At 34.7% G+C, this 19,641-nt stretch overlaps 2 protein-coding genes across 2 annotated transcripts; both read left to right on the top strand.

Moving 5' to 3' along the window:
- Positions 1–6,503: 6,503 nt before the first annotated feature.
- Positions 6,504–17,408, top strand: LOC134261719 (mucin-like protein). The gene is made up of 16 exons (XM_062744120.1): positions 6,504–6,618; positions 7,151–7,349; positions 10,050–10,321; positions 10,630–10,849; positions 12,040–12,291; positions 12,798–12,929; positions 13,053–13,256; positions 13,682–13,933; positions 14,257–14,464; positions 15,296–15,462; positions 15,616–15,780; positions 15,929–16,048; positions 16,388–16,516; positions 16,651–16,773; positions 16,935–17,054; positions 17,383–17,408. Exons 2-16 carry the CDS (start codon positions 7,220–7,222, stop codon positions 17,406–17,408), a joined length of 2,520 nt encoding a protein of 839 aa, XP_062600104.1. The 5' UTR covers positions 6,504–6,618; positions 7,151–7,219.
- Positions 17,308–19,268, top strand: LOC134261718 (uncharacterized; the record flags this gene model as incomplete). Its single annotated transcript, XM_062744119.1, has 3 exons — positions 17,308–17,536; positions 18,571–18,699; positions 19,143–19,268. Coding segments are annotated over exons 1-3 (372 nt in total), but the record flags the coding sequence as incomplete, so codon positions are not given.
- Between the last annotated feature and the right edge of the window lie 373 nt (positions 19,269–19,641).

Below are 19,641 nucleotides of genomic sequence, written 5' to 3'. Positions count from 1 at the left end.
ACCACTACTACTACTACTGAAGCACCAACAACTACCACAAGCACTGAAAGTCCAACCACTACAACAACTACACAGGCACCAACAACTACCACTACAGAAGCCTTGACCACTACTACTACTACTGAAGCACCAACAACTACCACAAGCACTGAAAGTCCAACCACTACAACAACTACACAGGCACCAACAACTACCACTACAGAAGCCTTGACCACTACTACTACTACTGAAGCACCAACAACTACCACAAGCACTGAAAGTCCAACCACTACAACAACTACACAGGCACCAACAACTACCACTACAGAAGCCTTGACCACTACTACTACTACTGAAGCACCAACAACTACCACAAGCACTGAAAGTCCAACCACTACAACAACTACACAGGCACCAACAACTACCACTACAGAAGCCTTGACCACTACTACTACTACTGAAACACCAACAACTACCACAAGCACTGAAAGTCCAACCACTACAACAACTACACAGGCACCAACAACTACCACAACCACTGAAAGTCCAACCACTACAACAACTACACAGGCACCAACAACTACCACTACAGAAGCACCAACCACTACTACTACTACTGAAGCACCAACAACTACCACAAGCACTGAAAGTCCAACCACTACAACAACTACACAGGCACCAACAACTACCACTACAGAAGCCTTGACCACTACTACTACTACAGAAGCACCAACAACTACCACAAGCACTGAAAGTCCAACCACTACAACAACTACACAGGCACCAACAACTACCACTACAGAAGCCTTGACCACTACTACTACTACTACTGAAGCACCAACAACTACCACAAAAGAGATTACAGCACCTATGACAACATTGCCTACAACTATCAGGACAACTACAGAAGTCCCATTAATTTTAGCTGGTTGGATTATTTTCAAGTTTCATTGTTGTTTTAAGTGATCTACATTAACATATTAATCAGTTGTAGTTTTTAGAATTAATTTGATGAATTAGCCATTGTCGAGCTTATAGGACTTTTGTGAGAAGTACTGATTTTAACAGTTGGTGTTTTTTTTTAACTTTTAAACCTGCATCATGTACAGAGATATAGAATTGGTAACATATAAGAAAACTTTTCTAGTGATTATAGGTATGGTATTAGGGGCACTAACATGAAAAGGCAGGGAGTTGAGGGTAGGGTGGTTGTAGTTTTTTTTTATATGTGCCTTAAAATAACCCATGATTTTTTTCCCCCCCTGTAAACAAAGGTATATAGTTTTTTGTGTATGTCTGTATGTATGTTTTTCCACAAAAACTTTAACTTTGCCCATAACTTTTGATTAATTGGAGCTATGACTTTTACATTTCACAGATGTATTCCTTTTGACAAGACCTTTCTCTGGGTACCATCAAATTTGACCTTTTCACCTTGTCCTTGGAAATTGACCCTTTTTTAGATAAAAATTCCTTTTACTTTTGTCATACCTTTGAACAGCATATACCAGGACTTAAATTCTTCATATATATATTCTTTGTAAAAATACCTTTCATTGGATACCAACAACTTTGACCTTGACCTTGGAGATTTCAATACTTATGAAAAAACTTTAACCTTGGCCATAACTTTTGAACAGTAAGGGCTAGTGCTCTCAAACTTCACATATGTAATCCGTGTGAAAAGACTCTTCATTAGATACCAAGAACTTTGATTCTTTGCCCTTGACCTTGGAGTTTGACTTACTTTTACAAAACAAACCTTGACCATAACTTTTGAAGGGTTAAGGCTATTGCTTTCATACTATTCATATTAATCCTTGTGACAAGACCTTTAATTTGATATCAAAAATTTTGACCCTTTGAATTTGACCTACTTTTGAAACTTTTTAACCTTGGCCATAACTTTTGAAGGGTAAGGGCTAGGGCTTCCATACTTCATATATGTATTCTTTGTGGCAAGACCTTTAATTGGATAATAATTACCTTGACTTTTTGACCTTGACCTTGGAGATTTCTGTACATATGAAAAAACTTTAACTTTGGCCTACTTTCATGTTTCACAATTGTATTTCCACTGAGAATACCCTACTATAGGTACCAATATATTAAATTTGCATTTAAGAAAAGTTTAATCTTCACTATATATCACCATACGGGGGCATCATTGTTTCACAAACACATCTTGTTTTTTGCTAGGCATTGTAAATAATTTTGATCAGTAATCTATTGTATTTAATTACCAGAGTTCCAAAGCCTACTATGGGTAACAAATTGATATTTGATTTTTTATTTACAGTCTAAACAGATACAAGGTCATTTAAATTTCTATAGCTTGTCTGATTTGCATGTTGTAACATTTGATCTTTATTACATGCATGAGATTAAGTATCAATTATCATTGTAGTTGTTGCAAATTTACTATAATTCCTCTTCAAGCAAAATTCTAAATTTACCAGGGCTCCCCTGTAAGTTGGATCCAGACTTTTGATTCAAAATTTAACTCCAGAAATCCAAGTATATATGGTATCTATTTAATAAATGAAAAATATCTGCTATCTTTTCTAGAGGAGTCGAAAAAATGTTTATACGCTAAAGCATCCAAATATAGCAAACATGCTTATAAAAAATTGATGCTTATGTTGAAGTACCTTTCCCCATGGCTTTAAAACATATTGCTAATGTTACAGATTAATGAATTATACGAGGGTTGTTCGAAAAGTTCGTGGACGATGTCAATCTTCGTTATATTACTCACCAGAATTTTAAAATAAACACAACATAATATGTAAAAATATTTGTTTTGTTGATGTGTTAAGTTTCATTCCATTCGATTTAACAGAAATCAATTTACTTCATTTTAAAATCGACATGTTTTGTACCCGCGGAGCACACTTAACGGCAATGTAACGTCCAAACATAGCGTCAAGAATTTCTAAAAAATACTATTCCTATACATTTCACACAGTATAATCCAATGCCTACTCATCAAATACTTTATTCTAATACTTGACATTTATTTTTTGATAATTGCTCTCGTTGTATAATTTCTTTTGTTAAGGTTTTAATTTCTTTTATTACTTAATTCCCATTTCACAGAATACGCTACTCCGAGGTGCCTATTTCTTTCCTTGACGTTCCAACTTTTTAAAGTTTTTGTTCAGATTTTTACAGTTAAACCGTAGCTTCACAAATTATCCTCATCCGATACAGGGTCTCTGTCAATCAAAATACTTTCTGTACTATTTGTCTATACATGCACAACTCACTTGTGACATATTTTCTTTATTCCTCAAATATTTTAAGAGTTTATTCAGGGATTTCCTGAGTAAAACACAAAATTGCATAGTTATCTGCTGCTCCGTGACGTTCTAAAACGTCATCGTTTTTGTCGTTTTCAATAGGGACTACCTTACTTTTAAAGTTGATTTCTTTTCAACAAAGCAACAGATAAAGCCATAATTTGGTATACGAATCGATGTAACAATTCTTAATTTGAATTTCTAGGTTGTTTTTCGTTTTTGCTTCATTTTACAGAGAATATGCCTACAGGCATTATATAGAGTATTGTCTGTAGCTTACTAAATTTTGACCTGCTCCGCGATCCGATATTTGCATTTTTAAAATCTGGATAAGTTTTGAATAAATCGTAATGTTTTAGAAAAAATTTGATACACATCATTTGGATTAATTGTAAAAATATTTCTACCTAATTTGGATAACATATGACGTCAAATAAAAAAGATATGAGTTGTCCACGAACTTTTCGAACAACCCTCGTATATATAACAAAGCAGAATTATCCATCCCTGGCACTTCTTTATAAGCTTGTTTTACTGTACTCTGAATGTGTATGTAACAAAGTGGATAGGTCCAGTCAGACTTACTTAAGGACATTAATTTCGCATGTAGGTCACAACTTTTCCGCGGAAATTTGTCCAAGCGTACTTAATATAACTGTAAGGCATATAGTGACAGTTTTAAAAATCTGCGTAATTTACTTCACGCGGATTAAACAAAAATTGGGATTCCGCGTAATTATGACCCCGTGGGAAAATGTACGTCTTCAGTACTTCAGGACATACGCAAGGTACCTTACCTACTGATAACTTTTCAAGATATGCTAAATTTAATTTATCACAAGTACCATTACATGTTCTTAGACAAAAAATCAGCATGCATTACCAGAGGTTTTGAAAAGATATCAAATTATGAAAATTTTGCATTTTTCATAGAAAAATTTATAAAAATTATGTCACATAAATTCTAGATATTTTTTTTTTCATCAAAATTTGTTTTAGAAGAGGTGTATAAATCCATATATAGACATTAACAATATTGCACACAGGTCCTTCTTTTAGTGGAACTCATCTCCAGGGAAGAATCCAACAAAGTTCAAACTACATTGCGTTTGACCTTAAATTGCAACATATTCATACCTTTAGTTCCTTTTAAAGTTATATACATCAACATTCAAGTTCATGAAAATGTTTTTTTTTCTATGTATGAACAGTCTATATTTTCCTTCATGTCCTTTAATGCTCTGTTTGCATTCAAATAGTGTCTAAATTCCTCCCAAAACTTCCAAAAAAAAAAGATTTTAAAAAGCTGTTTCATCAATTATTAATGAATAATTTTTACTTTTATATTTCAGTCAGGCTACTAAATTACATTCTTCTACTTGAATCAAGCATTATTATTATTATTAATGTCTAAGTAGCAGTGACTGGTCCTTAAAATTTGATACAAAAATTTAATTCTCTTCACCAAAATCTTTAATCTGGGTTACTCTAATATATGATTGTATGTAAATATTAAAAATGAAATGGCTAAATGCTCAAATTTAAAGTTGAAATACAAATCTTATGATATCCTTGTAGAATTTCTAGATTATGGGACACTGGCAGGTGATTCACAATCAAGTATAGGGGATGACCTGTTGGTAGCAGTTGTGGATAATCCTGTTGGTTTTACATGTGGTAAAACAACTTCACCTTATGCTTATGTAAGTAAAATATCCAAGAAAGCAAAGCATATGGCATAATTGATTGCAAATATTTATTTTTAAATAGCAAACCTTGAAAATTTGTACTTGCCTAATGGTATTTTGGTCAGTAGACAAAGTTTTGTCCACCCCATATCTTTCAACCCCGTAATACCTAGCTTGACAGATGTCAAATTTGGTACACTGGTAACTTTGAAGAGTAAATGACTCCTTCTTATTTGAGATCACAAGGTCAAAGGTGAAACCATTTCATATATAGGAAATAATATTTTGAGAACCCTTGGGTAATTTACAGACATAACACTTTGCACTTTGGTTTTCCTTAAAGCTGAACATAATTCACAAAAGGAATTTGTCAGCCATATTCATTTATTCACTTACTATATCTGAGGGCATTTATATAAAGCTGCTCACTTTGTTACTGTTCAGTGTTATCAGTTGTCTCCTGTGATGATGGACATATGCTAAACAGCACTTGGTAGCATTACCAAAATTTACTGTGTAACAGGAAGGGAGAAAATATAACAGACCACACCAGGATTCAAACGCGGGCCCCCTGAAAACTCCGGTCTGGTGCTCTACCATCTGAGCTATCCTGGTCACAGCACCAAAAATTGTGTTACCGAAGATAGTTTATTCCTTTAAGCCAAGTTGGCTAGTAACTTTGGTAATTTATACACTAAAGAGTTCTACTTCCGGTTACACATGGGAGGAGAGAGAATCAGATACTAGAGAAACTTATAATTACAACAGTAGCACAGGTTATCGCAGTAAACAAACAAACACAAATACACATAACTGCAATAAAATGTAAAAGGCAGTGTAACATGAACATGTGTCACCATTCAACGCTAATAGCCGTGAATATAAAGGAGTCTCTGATGTTAAAAATGGAAAAGGTCAAATTACTCGGACACTTGACATACATGTATAGGAAGATGTCAGACTGAGTTCAGTATCATGAGTTCAGTATATACATCATGAGTACATTTGTTTTACAACATTAAATTAAGTAAAGCTATTGATGATATTACAGTCTGATAGAGAATAAACTGAGTGTTATGTTTGCCTTTGACCAAGAGGTCATCAATTCTTTACCACCATTACTGATATGCTAAACTAAAGGTTACTTATATTCCTTTTTTATTGCTATGCAGAACGAACATGTTTTTTCTCCAGTTTTCCTAGAAACTGAACATTTACTTCTTCAGAGAGTACATGATATGCATTCAAGTTATCCATAATCTTTTGTTTTTGACATTTCTCCAAAATGTGTACTTTTTATATCATTTTTGACTTTTGTCTTTTTCTTGTAGATCTTTTCTAATGGATACATTACGTTCGACTACTTTGACAGTGGAAGGCCAAGATTGTTTTCAGATATATCCCAAACACAGCCCTACAGTATGGTAGCTCCTTTGTGGTCAGACATTGACATGACTAGAGATTCCAGAATCTGGTATCACTTCTACAATAAATTCACAGCAGACTCATCAGTTCTGAGCCAGGCCCGGTCTCTGATTGTGGAGAACTACAGAGATTCAGTTACAGCCTCCAGTTTTGATCCTAACACAGCTTTAGTTGTCACCTGGGAGAATGTCCATCCTGCCCCAGCCTCTACCTATTCCACACAGGTAGCTGATAATATAAAAAAAATATTTTCCATGAGTTTTTTTTAACATCAGTGTTCCAAATAAAAAGATTCAGAGGAATCATTTCATGTTCTAAAGTTGTACCTTAATAGGAATGGGACACAATAAAAAAAAAAAAAAAATTTGTGCAAAAAAAAAAAAAAAAATACTGTATCACAAGCGAAATATAATGGAAGCATCGTGTATATCTGTCTGTCAGTCTCTAATTTAGATCATGTACTATAATAGATGAAAGATTATAAAATCGCCATTTAGGCATTTTTTATTTTTTTTACACTTTTAACTTCAAGCAATCAGTAAATTAATTTGTATATTTTTTTTAATCAGAGACATATATCCTCCAGTTGTGTATTTATACTATAATTTAGCTGGGCCACATATTTTATACATTCAGTGAATAAATTTATTGCAGAATTGACCTATAAGTGGTCCATTTTTATCTAAATAAATTAAATAAATGCACATTAATTAACATTCAATTGTATTCAATTCTCTCTCTCTTACATTTTAACAGAATGCCAGTTTCCAGTTGTTGATAGCCAGTGATGGAGTGACCACCTACACAGCCTTCCTGTTTAAACAGATGGACTGGGTCCCTCCCAAACCTGCCCTGCTGGGTTACAGGTGTGGATATGGGCAGTCAAATTATTTCTACCACCCTGCTTCTTTGACTAACAGCCTGCTACAGCAAGTGATCCGTAGTGGTTACAGTGGTATGTTATTTGTAACTTTAAAACGGGAGGGGGCGGGGCAGGAGGGGGACAGCCTGCCTCCCCCTACTCTTTTCTAGACTTATGCATGTAACTTTTTCATATGAAAGTCGAGATGAATTATAATAAAACAATAAACTTTAAGCTTAACCAAAACATAAAACACAAGCTTAAAAGTCATAAAAATGACGTCCTTCAAATGATTTGATCTAAGTAAACTGCTTTAATAGAAAAAATATCTATCCTTAAGCAAAAACAACGGATTAATTAAATGCTTACAATACACCCAATAGAACTTACTGTACAGAATTATTTGGAGAAATTTACAAAATTAAAAAATTTCGACTATATTTATCAATTTCAAGACTCCTGTTGTTGTGTGTTTTTTCTCATATGGGGTGTCAAAAAGCAAGGCGCACGCGGACGCTAAACATAGAAAAAAACTTGGAATGGCCCAGCCAAAGATTAAATAACTCTAGCTCTAAATCTGATCTTTTTTTTTGAAAAATTGTACAGATGTTTATTCAGGGAATGGCCATGCCTTGCAAGCCTTGTACTTTTAAAATGTCTATAGCAACAAAAGGTTTCTTTTTCTCTTTTATTTCTAAATATTTACATTTCCAATGACTTTGTTCAGGATAAAATTACAAATAGTTAATGTAGTTTATTTCTCCATCAATGTACTGGTTCATCAAAAGTGTGCTTAAAAAAAAAACAAGTGCAGGGCGGGACAAATAGAGACAAGAAGCAGGGCTTCTAGCATGTGGATTGGCGGAATCAATACCTTGTAACAATAAGGAATAACTGTCTTAATTTTCGATTTCATGACAATGATCAATAGATTGCATGACAAGCAAATGCGTGATAATTTTATGCATAAAAGCTTTTGGTGATTATGCACCAATCGATTGATCACATCATGAAATCTAAAAATAAGACAGTTATTTCTTGAGTAAAGCATCTGTAAATTATATTGAAAGTCTGGTTAATCCCCCCTTCATTGTCTATTGCAATAAAGTGAAATAAGGGTAATGTAGTACTTAACATACGTAGTATTAAGTAATTATGCATAAAAAAAATTTTGGTACTGGAAAAAAATTCAACACCCCCCCCCCCGTCCCCAACGAAATAGTATTTTTTGAGTTTGGAAAACTTTTTTTTCTCAGGCTGAATGCTCCGGTTCTGATTGTATTTCTTTAATTAGATATTTTTATTTTATCATGATTACTATACGTGCATATGACATTGTGTATATTTTTGAGTCTGACCCCCCCCCCCCCCCATTTCCGAGACGGTTACATAACATTATCATACATGCCTGGGTCCAATATTACGTAACCAGCAGGTAACTGGAGAAGGAGAAATTTACTTCACTTGAGGTGAAATTCTGTTTCATTCTTGACAGCAGTTGTTAAAATGATGATAAAACATAGAGGTGTACCGAATGTGCAGGGAAAGTCTAGAGAAACCAGAAGTAAATTGCGCGCCAAACTTCAGCATGCTGCTACTTCCGTTGCTGCCGATTTCTTTCACTGACACCGCATCTTTGATCTGTTGGTGTTGTGCGTGCATGTTTAAAACAACAAGTTCGATTCGACAGATAATATGAAAAAATTCTCTTGCTGGAAATCACAACAAACGGTAGGAAAGGTTATCAATCTAGGCTTTATATAGTATACTGCATGGGTGTGATATTGGGGTCCCCCAAAATCCAATATGGCGATTGTTATTGCTGCATGCTGTATATTTTTGATTTAACAGTTTAAAACAGAAATCCAACGAAATGAACTTAAATCTTTATAATTATTCTATACCTGTCAGTTAATGTAGGTTATCACTTGACACGATAAATTCAGGCTGAATTCCTGAAGTCTGCAAATGAAAAACTGCACGTACACATGAGTAAGAACATACCCGTGCTCAAGTGCAAATATTTACATCCACTGAATATTTTCTTCTTTATTTCTTAAGAAAACCCATTGCGTTCATCACTGCATGAACTACATTAGGTATTACCTCAGATTTCTTGATCAGTGGCCGTTCCATCAATGAAACGTACAAAGACGTGCATCATTAACACAATAATTAAATTTTTTAATCCTTCTTTAATGACTCTTTAAACAGATATAAATATAAACAATGAAATGTCTTTCTTTGTTTGTTATTACTGGACATATTGCAGAAAAAATTTACATAACCCGCTCACGCGGGGTTATGTATTTTTTCTGCAACAGCTGCTTCCATTCATTCCAGTAACAACAAACAAAGAAAGCATTTTATTGTTTAAACAAACTTCCCATACGCTAAGAAAATCAGGCTTGAAGGAACCAAGGCCAAGGGAAATATGTTCCCTCCCATATTTTTTGTCAATGATATATATTTAATTATTTAAAGCAAAGTTTATTTAATCAGTGTTTACATGTTTGCCCTCTCAAAAAGATATGAATTCAATTTTTTGCTTGTTGTACAATGTTGTAAATGCTAGGGAATGCCCTTCACCTAGTAAAAAAGAAGAAAGAAAGAAAAACTAGACTCCTACAGATGAGGCCTTAATTTGACCCTGACAGTACCCCTATTGTGATTTATATATATCACAGCTATTAAATTTTTACGAAATATTTAATTAAATAATCAATCAATATACATATTAACCTGATTAATTTTACCAATTTGGAATTATTTCTATTTTGTGTAATTTTACAGGTGGAAGAAAAAATGAGACGGGACTTTGGATTTACAAGATAGATTCCCTTCCTGCTGGTACTGTGAATTACAGAAAGAAATGTTTCAGCTGGATTCAGGGCAGTGGCAAATCTGATTATTTAAAAGTTTTGATTGCTGATGTCAAACTCACAAAGTGCCCTTGTAGTGAAGACAGAGTGGAAAAAGATGGTCGCTTTGTGAAGTTTTCAACAGAAGCTGGTAACAACTGTTATGTGAAGGAATTACCTGGAGAAAGTGTATCTGGAACACGGGTATATATATAAACTCACAGTCTTTAATTTTCTGGGAAATATTCATACTAGAATGGATATTTTTATTGTCTTCTAGGAACTTGTGTACGCACAATGTATTTAGTTATAAGAAAAAAAACAACAAAGAAATACATTTACAGACTCTAACAGTACTTATCTGGAGTAAAAATCTAACATGTAAACACGTTTAATATACATGTTGGAAGTATAATTTCAATAACATCAAACCTTGATTAAATATTTTAGTCCAAAGAGTCATCTTTATATATTGACGGTATCTCTCAATTTGTCTTGATTTTTTTTCACAGAAATGCTGTTACAAAAGTCAGACATTTTCTAAGGCATTGATAACCACAGGAGAAGAGGCTGGATACATTTACATGGTGAATCCTCTGTTGAATTTGAAGGAGTCCAATAGCATTGACAGAGATCCTCATAAGTGGTGCTGTCAAAAAACAAACTTGTGCAATGAATTTCTTCGCTACCGGATCTCTGACACTTGCAGGTTTTACATTCCTCTTACTTCAGGTAAGTGTTAGATGTCCCTCAAATAAATATTATAGTGTACATCATACATAGGGATATGTCACAGTACCCAGAAATAACCAAAATTGCAAATAAAAGTTGTCAATGATCAGATCTAGTTTCCGTTTAATTTTTTTTTTCAGGGTTTAGTTAAGGTCTGGTTTATATATTAATATTAATCTATTTTATAAAAGGATTGCATCTAAATTTAAAAAAAAATGATTGTGAAAACAGTGATAATTAAACATTACATCTTATATTTACATGAAATATAACACATGTTACAATTATAGAATTGAGCCTAAATATCCCTAACACCATATACATAGATGAAACATGCTGTGTAGAAAAAAAGATGCTTTATTATCAATGTATTAGGGTAGTAGGCAAGGTTAGAAATTCCCCTCCAGGGCTCTCGATTCTCTAAAATTGGGGCCGTTCAATGTATTTAGTTATAAAAAAAAAAAAGGTACCTTTTTTCCCAAAAGAAAGGTGTAAATTTCCCAATTTCCATCCAGAGTAAAATATTAATTAAAAAATAAAAGTCCATCATAATCGCAAAAAAAAAATATTTTAGACAAAACACCCATTTGCATAATGACAGTGAAATGTACTACTATTTTATTAGTTCGCGCCAAATGCTTTACAAAAGTCGGGGAACCAGGTTATAACAAAAATGTATACAACTATGAGTGCAGAGTATCTTGTTATGTAGTTTCGACAAAACCAGCATTTTGGTTTCAAAAAAAGACATTTCATCTAAACATTAGTAAGCTGCACCTAGAAAAATACCCGTGCTTCGGCATGTTTAGTCTCGCGCTGTATTGGTAAGCACAGTTGCCCATGTGATCGAGGAAATTCGTGACATGTGACATAGCGACTGTCACGCAGTAAAATATAACCGCAATATCAAAAAAGATAGTAATGACAAAGCTAATGTACTTTATTTTTTACGTACCCATGTTTGTTCTGTTTATATATTCAAACCAGAGTTAGCATTGATGATAAAATGCTAAAAAAAAAAAATTTGAGGATTTTTTTTAATGATATTTGTGAAATATAAACTTTTCCCAAAATGATAATTTTCCCAATTTGAACGGCCCCGGCCCCAGTCCCAAAAAGTGGTGTGAAAGCCCTGCCCTCCCTTTTTACCAGTGTTGCCCCCTTTTTAAAAAAATCCTTTTTCAATCAAGGTTCCTCCTTTGGAGACCCCCATGTCAGGACACTGGATGGTCTGACCTATACATTTAATGGACTTGGAGAGTATGTGATGCTGACTATGGTAGAACCAGGGACAAACCTCACTCTACTGGAGATACAGACTCGTACAGCACAAGCTGTCAATGCTAATGGAACCAAGATAAATGCCACAGTCTTCCATGCGTTTGTTGTCAGGGAAAAGAATGGGGGAGTGGTTCAGGTAGAAGTCAACCTAGATGGCACAGGTATGTACAAAGCTTTTGTCATAAAAATAGTTTTTTATTGGCATTGCAAAAAAAATATTTGGGAAAGATGGATAATTGACTTGCTTGACTTATTTCTGTCCACTCCTTGGGGAGCATAGGGCAATAAAGATGGATGAATGTAGCACTATGTAATGTTCTGTAAACCAACTATTATTTGCATTGAGCAATCTCTGCAAGTTTCGAGACCTACTTTCACTTGCAAATATTAATCACCCTGAAACAATTTTTTCACTTTGTATTTGAAGAGAATGTTTTTCTCAGTTGCGAAAATTAAACTTTGCAGTCTCTTGCAAACTGATGAGTCGCTGTTTCATTGTGAATTCCAGTTTACCTTTAATTTCATTTTCCATGATCTTTTGTCCATTCTGAAACTAACTATGTTTTCTAGTGCTTGTCAGATTTGATGGGTTTCACTGTATGAACTTTTATATCACCATTTTACTAATGGTATTTTAACATTGAAACCTTTATGCTTATTTTTTCAGGAATGATCCTTCATATAGACAGAGAAGATAAAACCTTACAGATGTATGCCAGCGACACATTTTTATCCTACAGAACAAATATGGTGGTTAAGAGAATAGGAACCCACAAGATCAGAGCACTGTTTCCCTCTGGTAAGAATCTAAAAATCTATTGGGAATATCAGGATCCAGTGTTAACATTTGTCAATTTGTCCAGTAAGGTAAGTGAAAATTAAAATTATTGTTCTTTACAAAGGCATAATTTCTTTCTTTAAGGCCCAACAATGGACTTTGCTGTTAACTTAGGAATGATGGAGTTAACAGCATCCATTCCAGGAAGTTTGTCCTCCTCCACGATTAACAATGGACTTCTGGGAAATATCAACGGAAATATGACGGATGATCTGATAGCTCCAAATGGAACCCTGCTATCTACAAATTCAACAGAGCGAGAAATATTTTACAGTTTTGGCCAACAATGTATGAATGATTTAAAAAGAGAACTGTGCAACATTGTTGCAACTGTGCAAAATTGTTGCATTAAGTTTAAACATGATGTCAGCATGTGTAAACCAAATAGATTATTTTTTTTCCCCATGGTTTTTGATTTAGAGGGTATATATGCAAAACCCTGAAGAATTTTTTAAAAAATACCTACATACCAAAATTGAAAGCAATTTTTGGATATTTTGTATGCAAATGTAGACCCAGTGACCAGAAGAAAAAAAATGCATTTATGTTGTAAAAAAAAAAAAAATTTAATTCTACATATACCATCCATATGTCTGAATAATGTGAATTTGCTTAAAGGGTTTCTTGGGGTTGTATTGAATATTCTAGGAGACCTTTTTCTTGTACTTATGGTCCCCCTGTTGCAATCACCTTATGTATGTTTGTATTTGCAGGGCAGATTGATTGTGCTGCATCCCTCTTTGTGTATCGTGATGACTCTAAATGTGAGGACTACAAGCACTCTGACTTTACTCCACTGTTTCTGGACGATTTTACAAAAGCAGAGAGAGATGAAGCCATTGCTGTATGTGGTGGAGCAGATAAGATGAACTGTATTTTTGACTATCTAGCTACACAGAATTCAGCTGTGGCTAACCTGACAAAGTCAACACATGCCGCTGCTGAGGAAGAAGCAGTGTTGGCAGGTAATGTAACATGTTTTTTAAGAACAAGTAATTGTAATAAGTATTTTTTAAATCTGCAAATGAGATAGAAAGAGAAATAAAGGATATAATGTATAAAATATTTTACTGATATGAATTCAGTTTTGTCCATGAACTTTTACATAGAATACTAAGTTATACATGTGTAAATGTATGATGCTGAAGTATATAAGCTATGTATCCACTGCTGTAAAAATTTGAAGTGAAATATTTTAATAATGTTTAAACTTTATTTCTTTGCATGCCAGTATTGAGAAAGGGTTTTGTCCAATTCATCTATGTGTAATTTTTCATTTCCTGTATAGCAAATAATCTACCTTCCATTGATGGGAATGGTATCTATACCATTGTTGGTCAGCCGGTCAACATCACAGCTACAGCCACTGACCAGGACCAAGACAAAGTGACCATCGTAATGGTCTCCCCTGTTGCTGTACTGTCACTGGAAGGGGCAGGAAACACTAACTTAAGTTATCAGTGGACACCAACCAACATGACCCCTACATCTGTAGAGTAAGTTTGTGATAACAGATGTTAAAAGTAGGGAATAAGTACAGTCCTTTTGGGGGGGCAGTTACTGTAAGCCAACTTTTTTTTCACATGCGAGAAATTTTTGCGAAGTTCGCGAGAGCCTCGTCATCGCAAATATTTCTGTGTATGTGTCTATTAACAACAGAACCAAAAAGACTAAATCGCGAAAGTTAATCTTCGCGAACTACTTTATCATGGTAAATTGTGAAATAAAGTCGTCGCGAATAAAAGTTGGTTTACAGTAATTCTAGGTTAATATGTTATTATTTCAAATTTTGATGTTTAATATGTCTCCATAGACACATAGATTTAATATGTTTATGCATATTGTGAGATAAAGTAATAAGTAATAAGATATGGATATTAATCAAAAACGTAACTTATGTCCTGATAGATAAGTTAGAAGAACAGAAGTAAAGAGTTCAAGGACTTGGGTTTGAATCCTGTTCTGGTCCATCACATTTTCTCCTTTCCTGTTACATTTGGTGTTGTGACCAGGATTTAAAATTTATAGGTGAAAGACATACTAAGGAATAGTCTGGTTTGTTGTCTGTTGGCAAAGACATTAAAGGACATGTTTGTTGACATGTTAACAATTTGGTACCATCTGAAAACCAAGTTAAACTTTGACCCCAAGGAAATTCAAGAGAAATCTTGCAGTCAGACAAGTTTGATTGCCAGTGGTCAGATAGTTTATTAGACAACTGCAGATCACTTGTCTAGTTTTTGGGAGCCTTAGTTCATTTTCTAATCTTACGAATTGCATGCGCTCATTAATGATAATCTTGCACAAATATGTTCTTCACTTAACAGGTTATATGCCACTGACAGCAAACATGGTATATCTGGTCTGTTAACATTGACTGTGTACTTGTGTTACGGTTGTAACAACCACGGCAGCTGTAACTACTCCCAGGTCATATCCACCAGTGTGTCTACATTCTTCATTGTTCCCTGTACATGTGACATTGGATGGAGAGGTAAGTGGCTTCAGATAGTTATTTTTCTCCTAGACCTTAATAATAATTGCTAGGTTTCCCAAGCAGAATCCATCTAGATTTCATTAGATTTATTGTTTCTTTTCAAGACATTTTTGATTTTGGTCAATATATAAATGAATCCATATAATACAGGTGATTCCTGTGAGATTGATATTGATGGTTGTGCTGGTTCCCCTTGTGATCCCCTCAGTAACTGTACAGACAATCCAGCAGCTGAGCACCAGTCAACAGGAAGGGCATTCAAGTGTGAAAACTGTCCTCAGGGATACCAGATGACAGAGACCTTTAAGTGTATTGGTAAATGCAAAGGGTCTTTTTCATCACATTAAGTGACTGTTCAAAATACTGTTTCAGATGCTAAATGAATTGAATGTTTTCTTAACTTTTCAAAAGAAAATTATGATTTGTGGACAATTCAAACATAATTGTGCATTTATACTTTCAGACATAGATGAATGTGCAAACAGCACCTTAAATGACTGTGATCAGATCTGCAGCAACACTGAAGGAAGTTATACCTGCTCTTGTAGGACAGGATACAGACTTACGGGTCATATGTGTCACGGTAAAACTCTTAACTTCAATGGCAGTACTCAAGGTTGTAGTTTAAGCAAAGGGCATGGCAGTGTAACATTAATATACATGTAAAACAATCTGGGTTTATATTGGAATAAACATGAGACATTTGTGTTGTGTGACCAAAAACCCAAGTTTCACAATTTTGACTCGAACAAAGCCTAGCTGAGACTGAAACATTATTTGTGTAACATATGTATACTAGATTTTATCTTGGATCACATGGTTTGAATAAATTAAAATTTAAGAATGTTCAAAACTGAGAGTCAGTCATGTATAATGTAATTGCTGCAAACAAAGGTGTAATTGATAAAAATTTCTTTTTCAGATATCAATGAATGTTCTGAAGGTACCAACATTTGTGAGCAGAAATGCCATAATACCCAGGGTTCTTATTACTGCTCCTGTATGCCTGGCTACAATCTGCAATCCAATCAAGCGTCCTGTGTAATGGAAAGTATGAAGTTGTTCTAACACTATTATTCTTTCTGCAAACATAAACATGAAAAAATTGAAATACATTAGAGTTTATATAATTTGCAGAATTTTTATCATGAAAATTTTGAATTGAGAAATGTATGTTTGCTTTAGGTCCTGATGTGCTGTGTGCTGATATGAATTGCTCACAAGAGTGCACTGTAAACAGCACAGCACACCCATACTGTTTTTGTAACCAAGGATACAGCCTGCAGTCAGATGGAAAGAACTGTACAGGTACCCTCTAACAATCATAAAAAAATTAAATTTATTAATTTTTAAAATAATTTAAACATAAAACCTATAAATATGAAACACCTAAGTGATTTTGAAGGTGTTTCAAACCTGCTTGTAGTGTTGCATATGTCTTCAATAGTTTGACAATTGTTTATAAATAGACGTGGATGAATGTCAGGATTCCGCTCAGTGTCCACAAATCTGCTCTAACACAGATGGCAGTTTTATCTGCAGTTGTTACATTGGATATGAGCTGCAAAATGACAAAAGATCATGTGAAGGTTTGCATATATTTTTGCCTCTATTATCTTTCAAAAAATCTGAACAAAATGAATTGATATCAACCTGTTCTATTAGTTATGAAAGCAATTCCTCAGTAAAACAGAATTTTGCTTGCCCTTGAACATTGACCCCCCACAAATGAAAGATTCCATAGTATAAAATGATTTTAGATGACTGTTAAGGCCTTTAGACCCCAAGTTTATATTTTTGAATTGTATATATCGAACAGGTTGTGATTCTCTACACTGGGGATACAATTGCAACAGATCATGTGACTGTTCCCAGAATGCTTTGCATTGTGACAGTGTAAGAGGATGTGTTTGTAAGACTGGTTGGACAGGAACCCTGTGTGACACTAACATCAATGAATGTGTGGATCCAAGTTTGTGTTCAGCTACAGAGGTGTGTGTGGACAATCCGGGATCTTACAGCTGTCAGTGTGTCAGTGGATACCAGAGAAATGCTTCACAAATCTGTCAGAGTAAGAAATAAATTTGTTTTGTTTTTCAGTTGTTCTCCTCATTGTTTATATGGGAGCAACTGCTTTTTAAAGCCCTTTCTAAATTTCTTGTGCCTCTTACAGTTAAATCTGTCTAATATATCCTTTTTAGCTCACCTGAGCCAAAGGCTCAAGTGAGCTTTTCTGATCACAATTTGTCCGTTGTCTGTCGTTGTCGTCGTCATTGTCATGTTGTAAACTTTTCAAATTTTCGACTTCTTCTCAAGAACTGCTGGGCCAATTTCAACCAAACTTGCCACAAAGCATCCTTGGGTGAAGGGGATTCAAGTTTGTTCAAATGAAGGGCCACACCCTCATTCAAGGGGAGATAATTGGGAATTAATGAAAATTTGGTGGTATCTTTTGAAAATTTTCTTCTCAAGAACCACTGTGCCAGGAAAGGTGAAACTTATGGGGAAACATCCTATGGTAGCATAGATTCAAGTTTGTTCAAATCATGACCCCCGGGGGTAGGGTGGGGCCACAATGGCCAACCAAAGTTTTACATAGAAATATATACTAGGAAAATTCTTTAAAAATCTTCTTCTCAAGAATAACAAAGCCATAATTGATCATATTTATATGGAAGCATCCTCAGGTAGTGTAGATTCAAATTTGTTCAAATCATGACCCATGGGGGTAGGGCGGGGCCACAATGGCCAACCAAAGTTTTACATAGAAATATATGGGAAAATTCTTTAAAAATCATCTTCTCAAGAATAGCAAAGCCATAATTGATCATATTCATATGGAAGCATCCTCAGGTAGTGTAGATTCAACTTTGTTCAAATCATGACCCCCGGGGGTAGGGTGGGGCCACAATGGCCAATCAAAGTTTTACATAGACATATATAGGAAAATTCTTTAAAAATCATCTTATCAAGAATAGCAAAGCCGTTATTGGTCATGGGACTACTTTTGGATATAAACTTTTCAATAATAAACCAATTTCTACTTTTTCCCAGCCACAGTGCTCAGGTGAGCGATGTGGCCCATGGGCCTCTTGTTTGCTGTAGATGTGGATGAGTGTAGCTCGGCCCTCCATAACTGTACCTCCACAGAGACCTGTCAGGACATACCAGGCTCATTCCTCTGTCCCTGTCAAGTGGGCTACCAGAGAAACTCCACCTCGGGAGATTGTGAAGGTAGAGAGGATCAATTCTTTACCCTACTGTATGATCATTAGATTTGTGTTGAGACATTTATGAACCCCCCCAAAATATGAACTGGGATAATTAATTGGAATTTTTTTTGCAATGTATAAGAAAGCATTCATGTCCATGTCCATTCTTTCAAAAGAAATACAGAAAGGTTTCTCGTGCAGAACAGGCCTTTAGATTTAATTTGTATCTCTCATTTTCCCCATATATAATGTCAAATGGTCATATGGTGTCTGTCAGTAATTAAAATATATGAAACAATTGTTTGTGCTAGTGTGACTTGCAGTATCCTACAAGGGGAACCCATGTTCAACTTTTTCTTAGATATTGCTCTAGCATTCTTTAAATACCAAGTGGGTTCAGATGTATAATCTTCACCTTCTAAAAGAATGTAAGCTGTAGATTTAGAGCATTATTTTGACTTGTAGATATTGATGAATGTGTGGAGGGTACTAGCTCCTGCTTGCAGAATTGCCACAACTCCATTGGGAGTTATTATTGTACCTGTTATATTGGATATCAGCTACAGGACGACAGGAGAACTTGTGTTAAATGTAAGTAAATTAAGGAAATTAATTCGATTTAAACTACTGTAGATGTACTTTTTTCCATGGGGTCATAATTCCTCGGATTCTCAATTTCTGTTTAATTCGCTGGTAGAAAATTACGCGGATCTTCTAAATTGTCACTATATGCCTAACATTTATATTAAGTAAACTTGGACCAATTTCCGCGGAAAATTTGTGACCGCATACCTAGTGTAAATTAATACCATGCGGAAAAAAAGTACTTCTACAGTAATTCGCATTAATTTCTCCGTGTGAACGCTAAGCGAAGCTAATTCGCAGTAAACTTATGTTTCATTCGAATTAAACTCTCCGTGTGAACAGGGCATAAATATTGGAAATCATTTTACTCCTTTTTCAA

The sequence above is a fragment of the Saccostrea cucullata genome, unplaced genomic scaffold, assembly GCF_032062105.1.
Source record: "Saccostrea cucullata isolate Sc308-1 unplaced genomic scaffold, CSIRO_AGI_Scuc_v1 ctg12437, whole genome shotgun sequence".
Classification (NCBI taxonomy): Eukaryota; Metazoa; Mollusca; class Bivalvia; order Ostreida; family Ostreidae; genus Saccostrea; species Saccostrea cuccullata.
The sequence above is the reverse complement of the archived record's forward strand: the minus strand, read 5'-3'. Positions and strand labels throughout refer to the sequence as shown.

Bases quoted from the DNA above. Each gene is read 5' to 3' on its own strand.
- LOC134261719 (XM_062744120.1), top strand. From the start codon at position 7,220: ATGGACTGGGTCCCTCCCAAACCTGCCCTGCTGGGTTACAGGTGTGGA. The intron at 13,257-13,681 runs GTATGAATGATT...TTGTATTTGCAG, and splicing joins TTACAGTTTTGGCCAACAAT to GGCAGATTGATTGTGCTGCA. The intron at 16,774-16,934 runs GTACCCTCTAAC...GTTTATAAATAG, and splicing joins AGATGGAAAGAACTGTACAG to ACGTGGATGAATGTCAGGAT.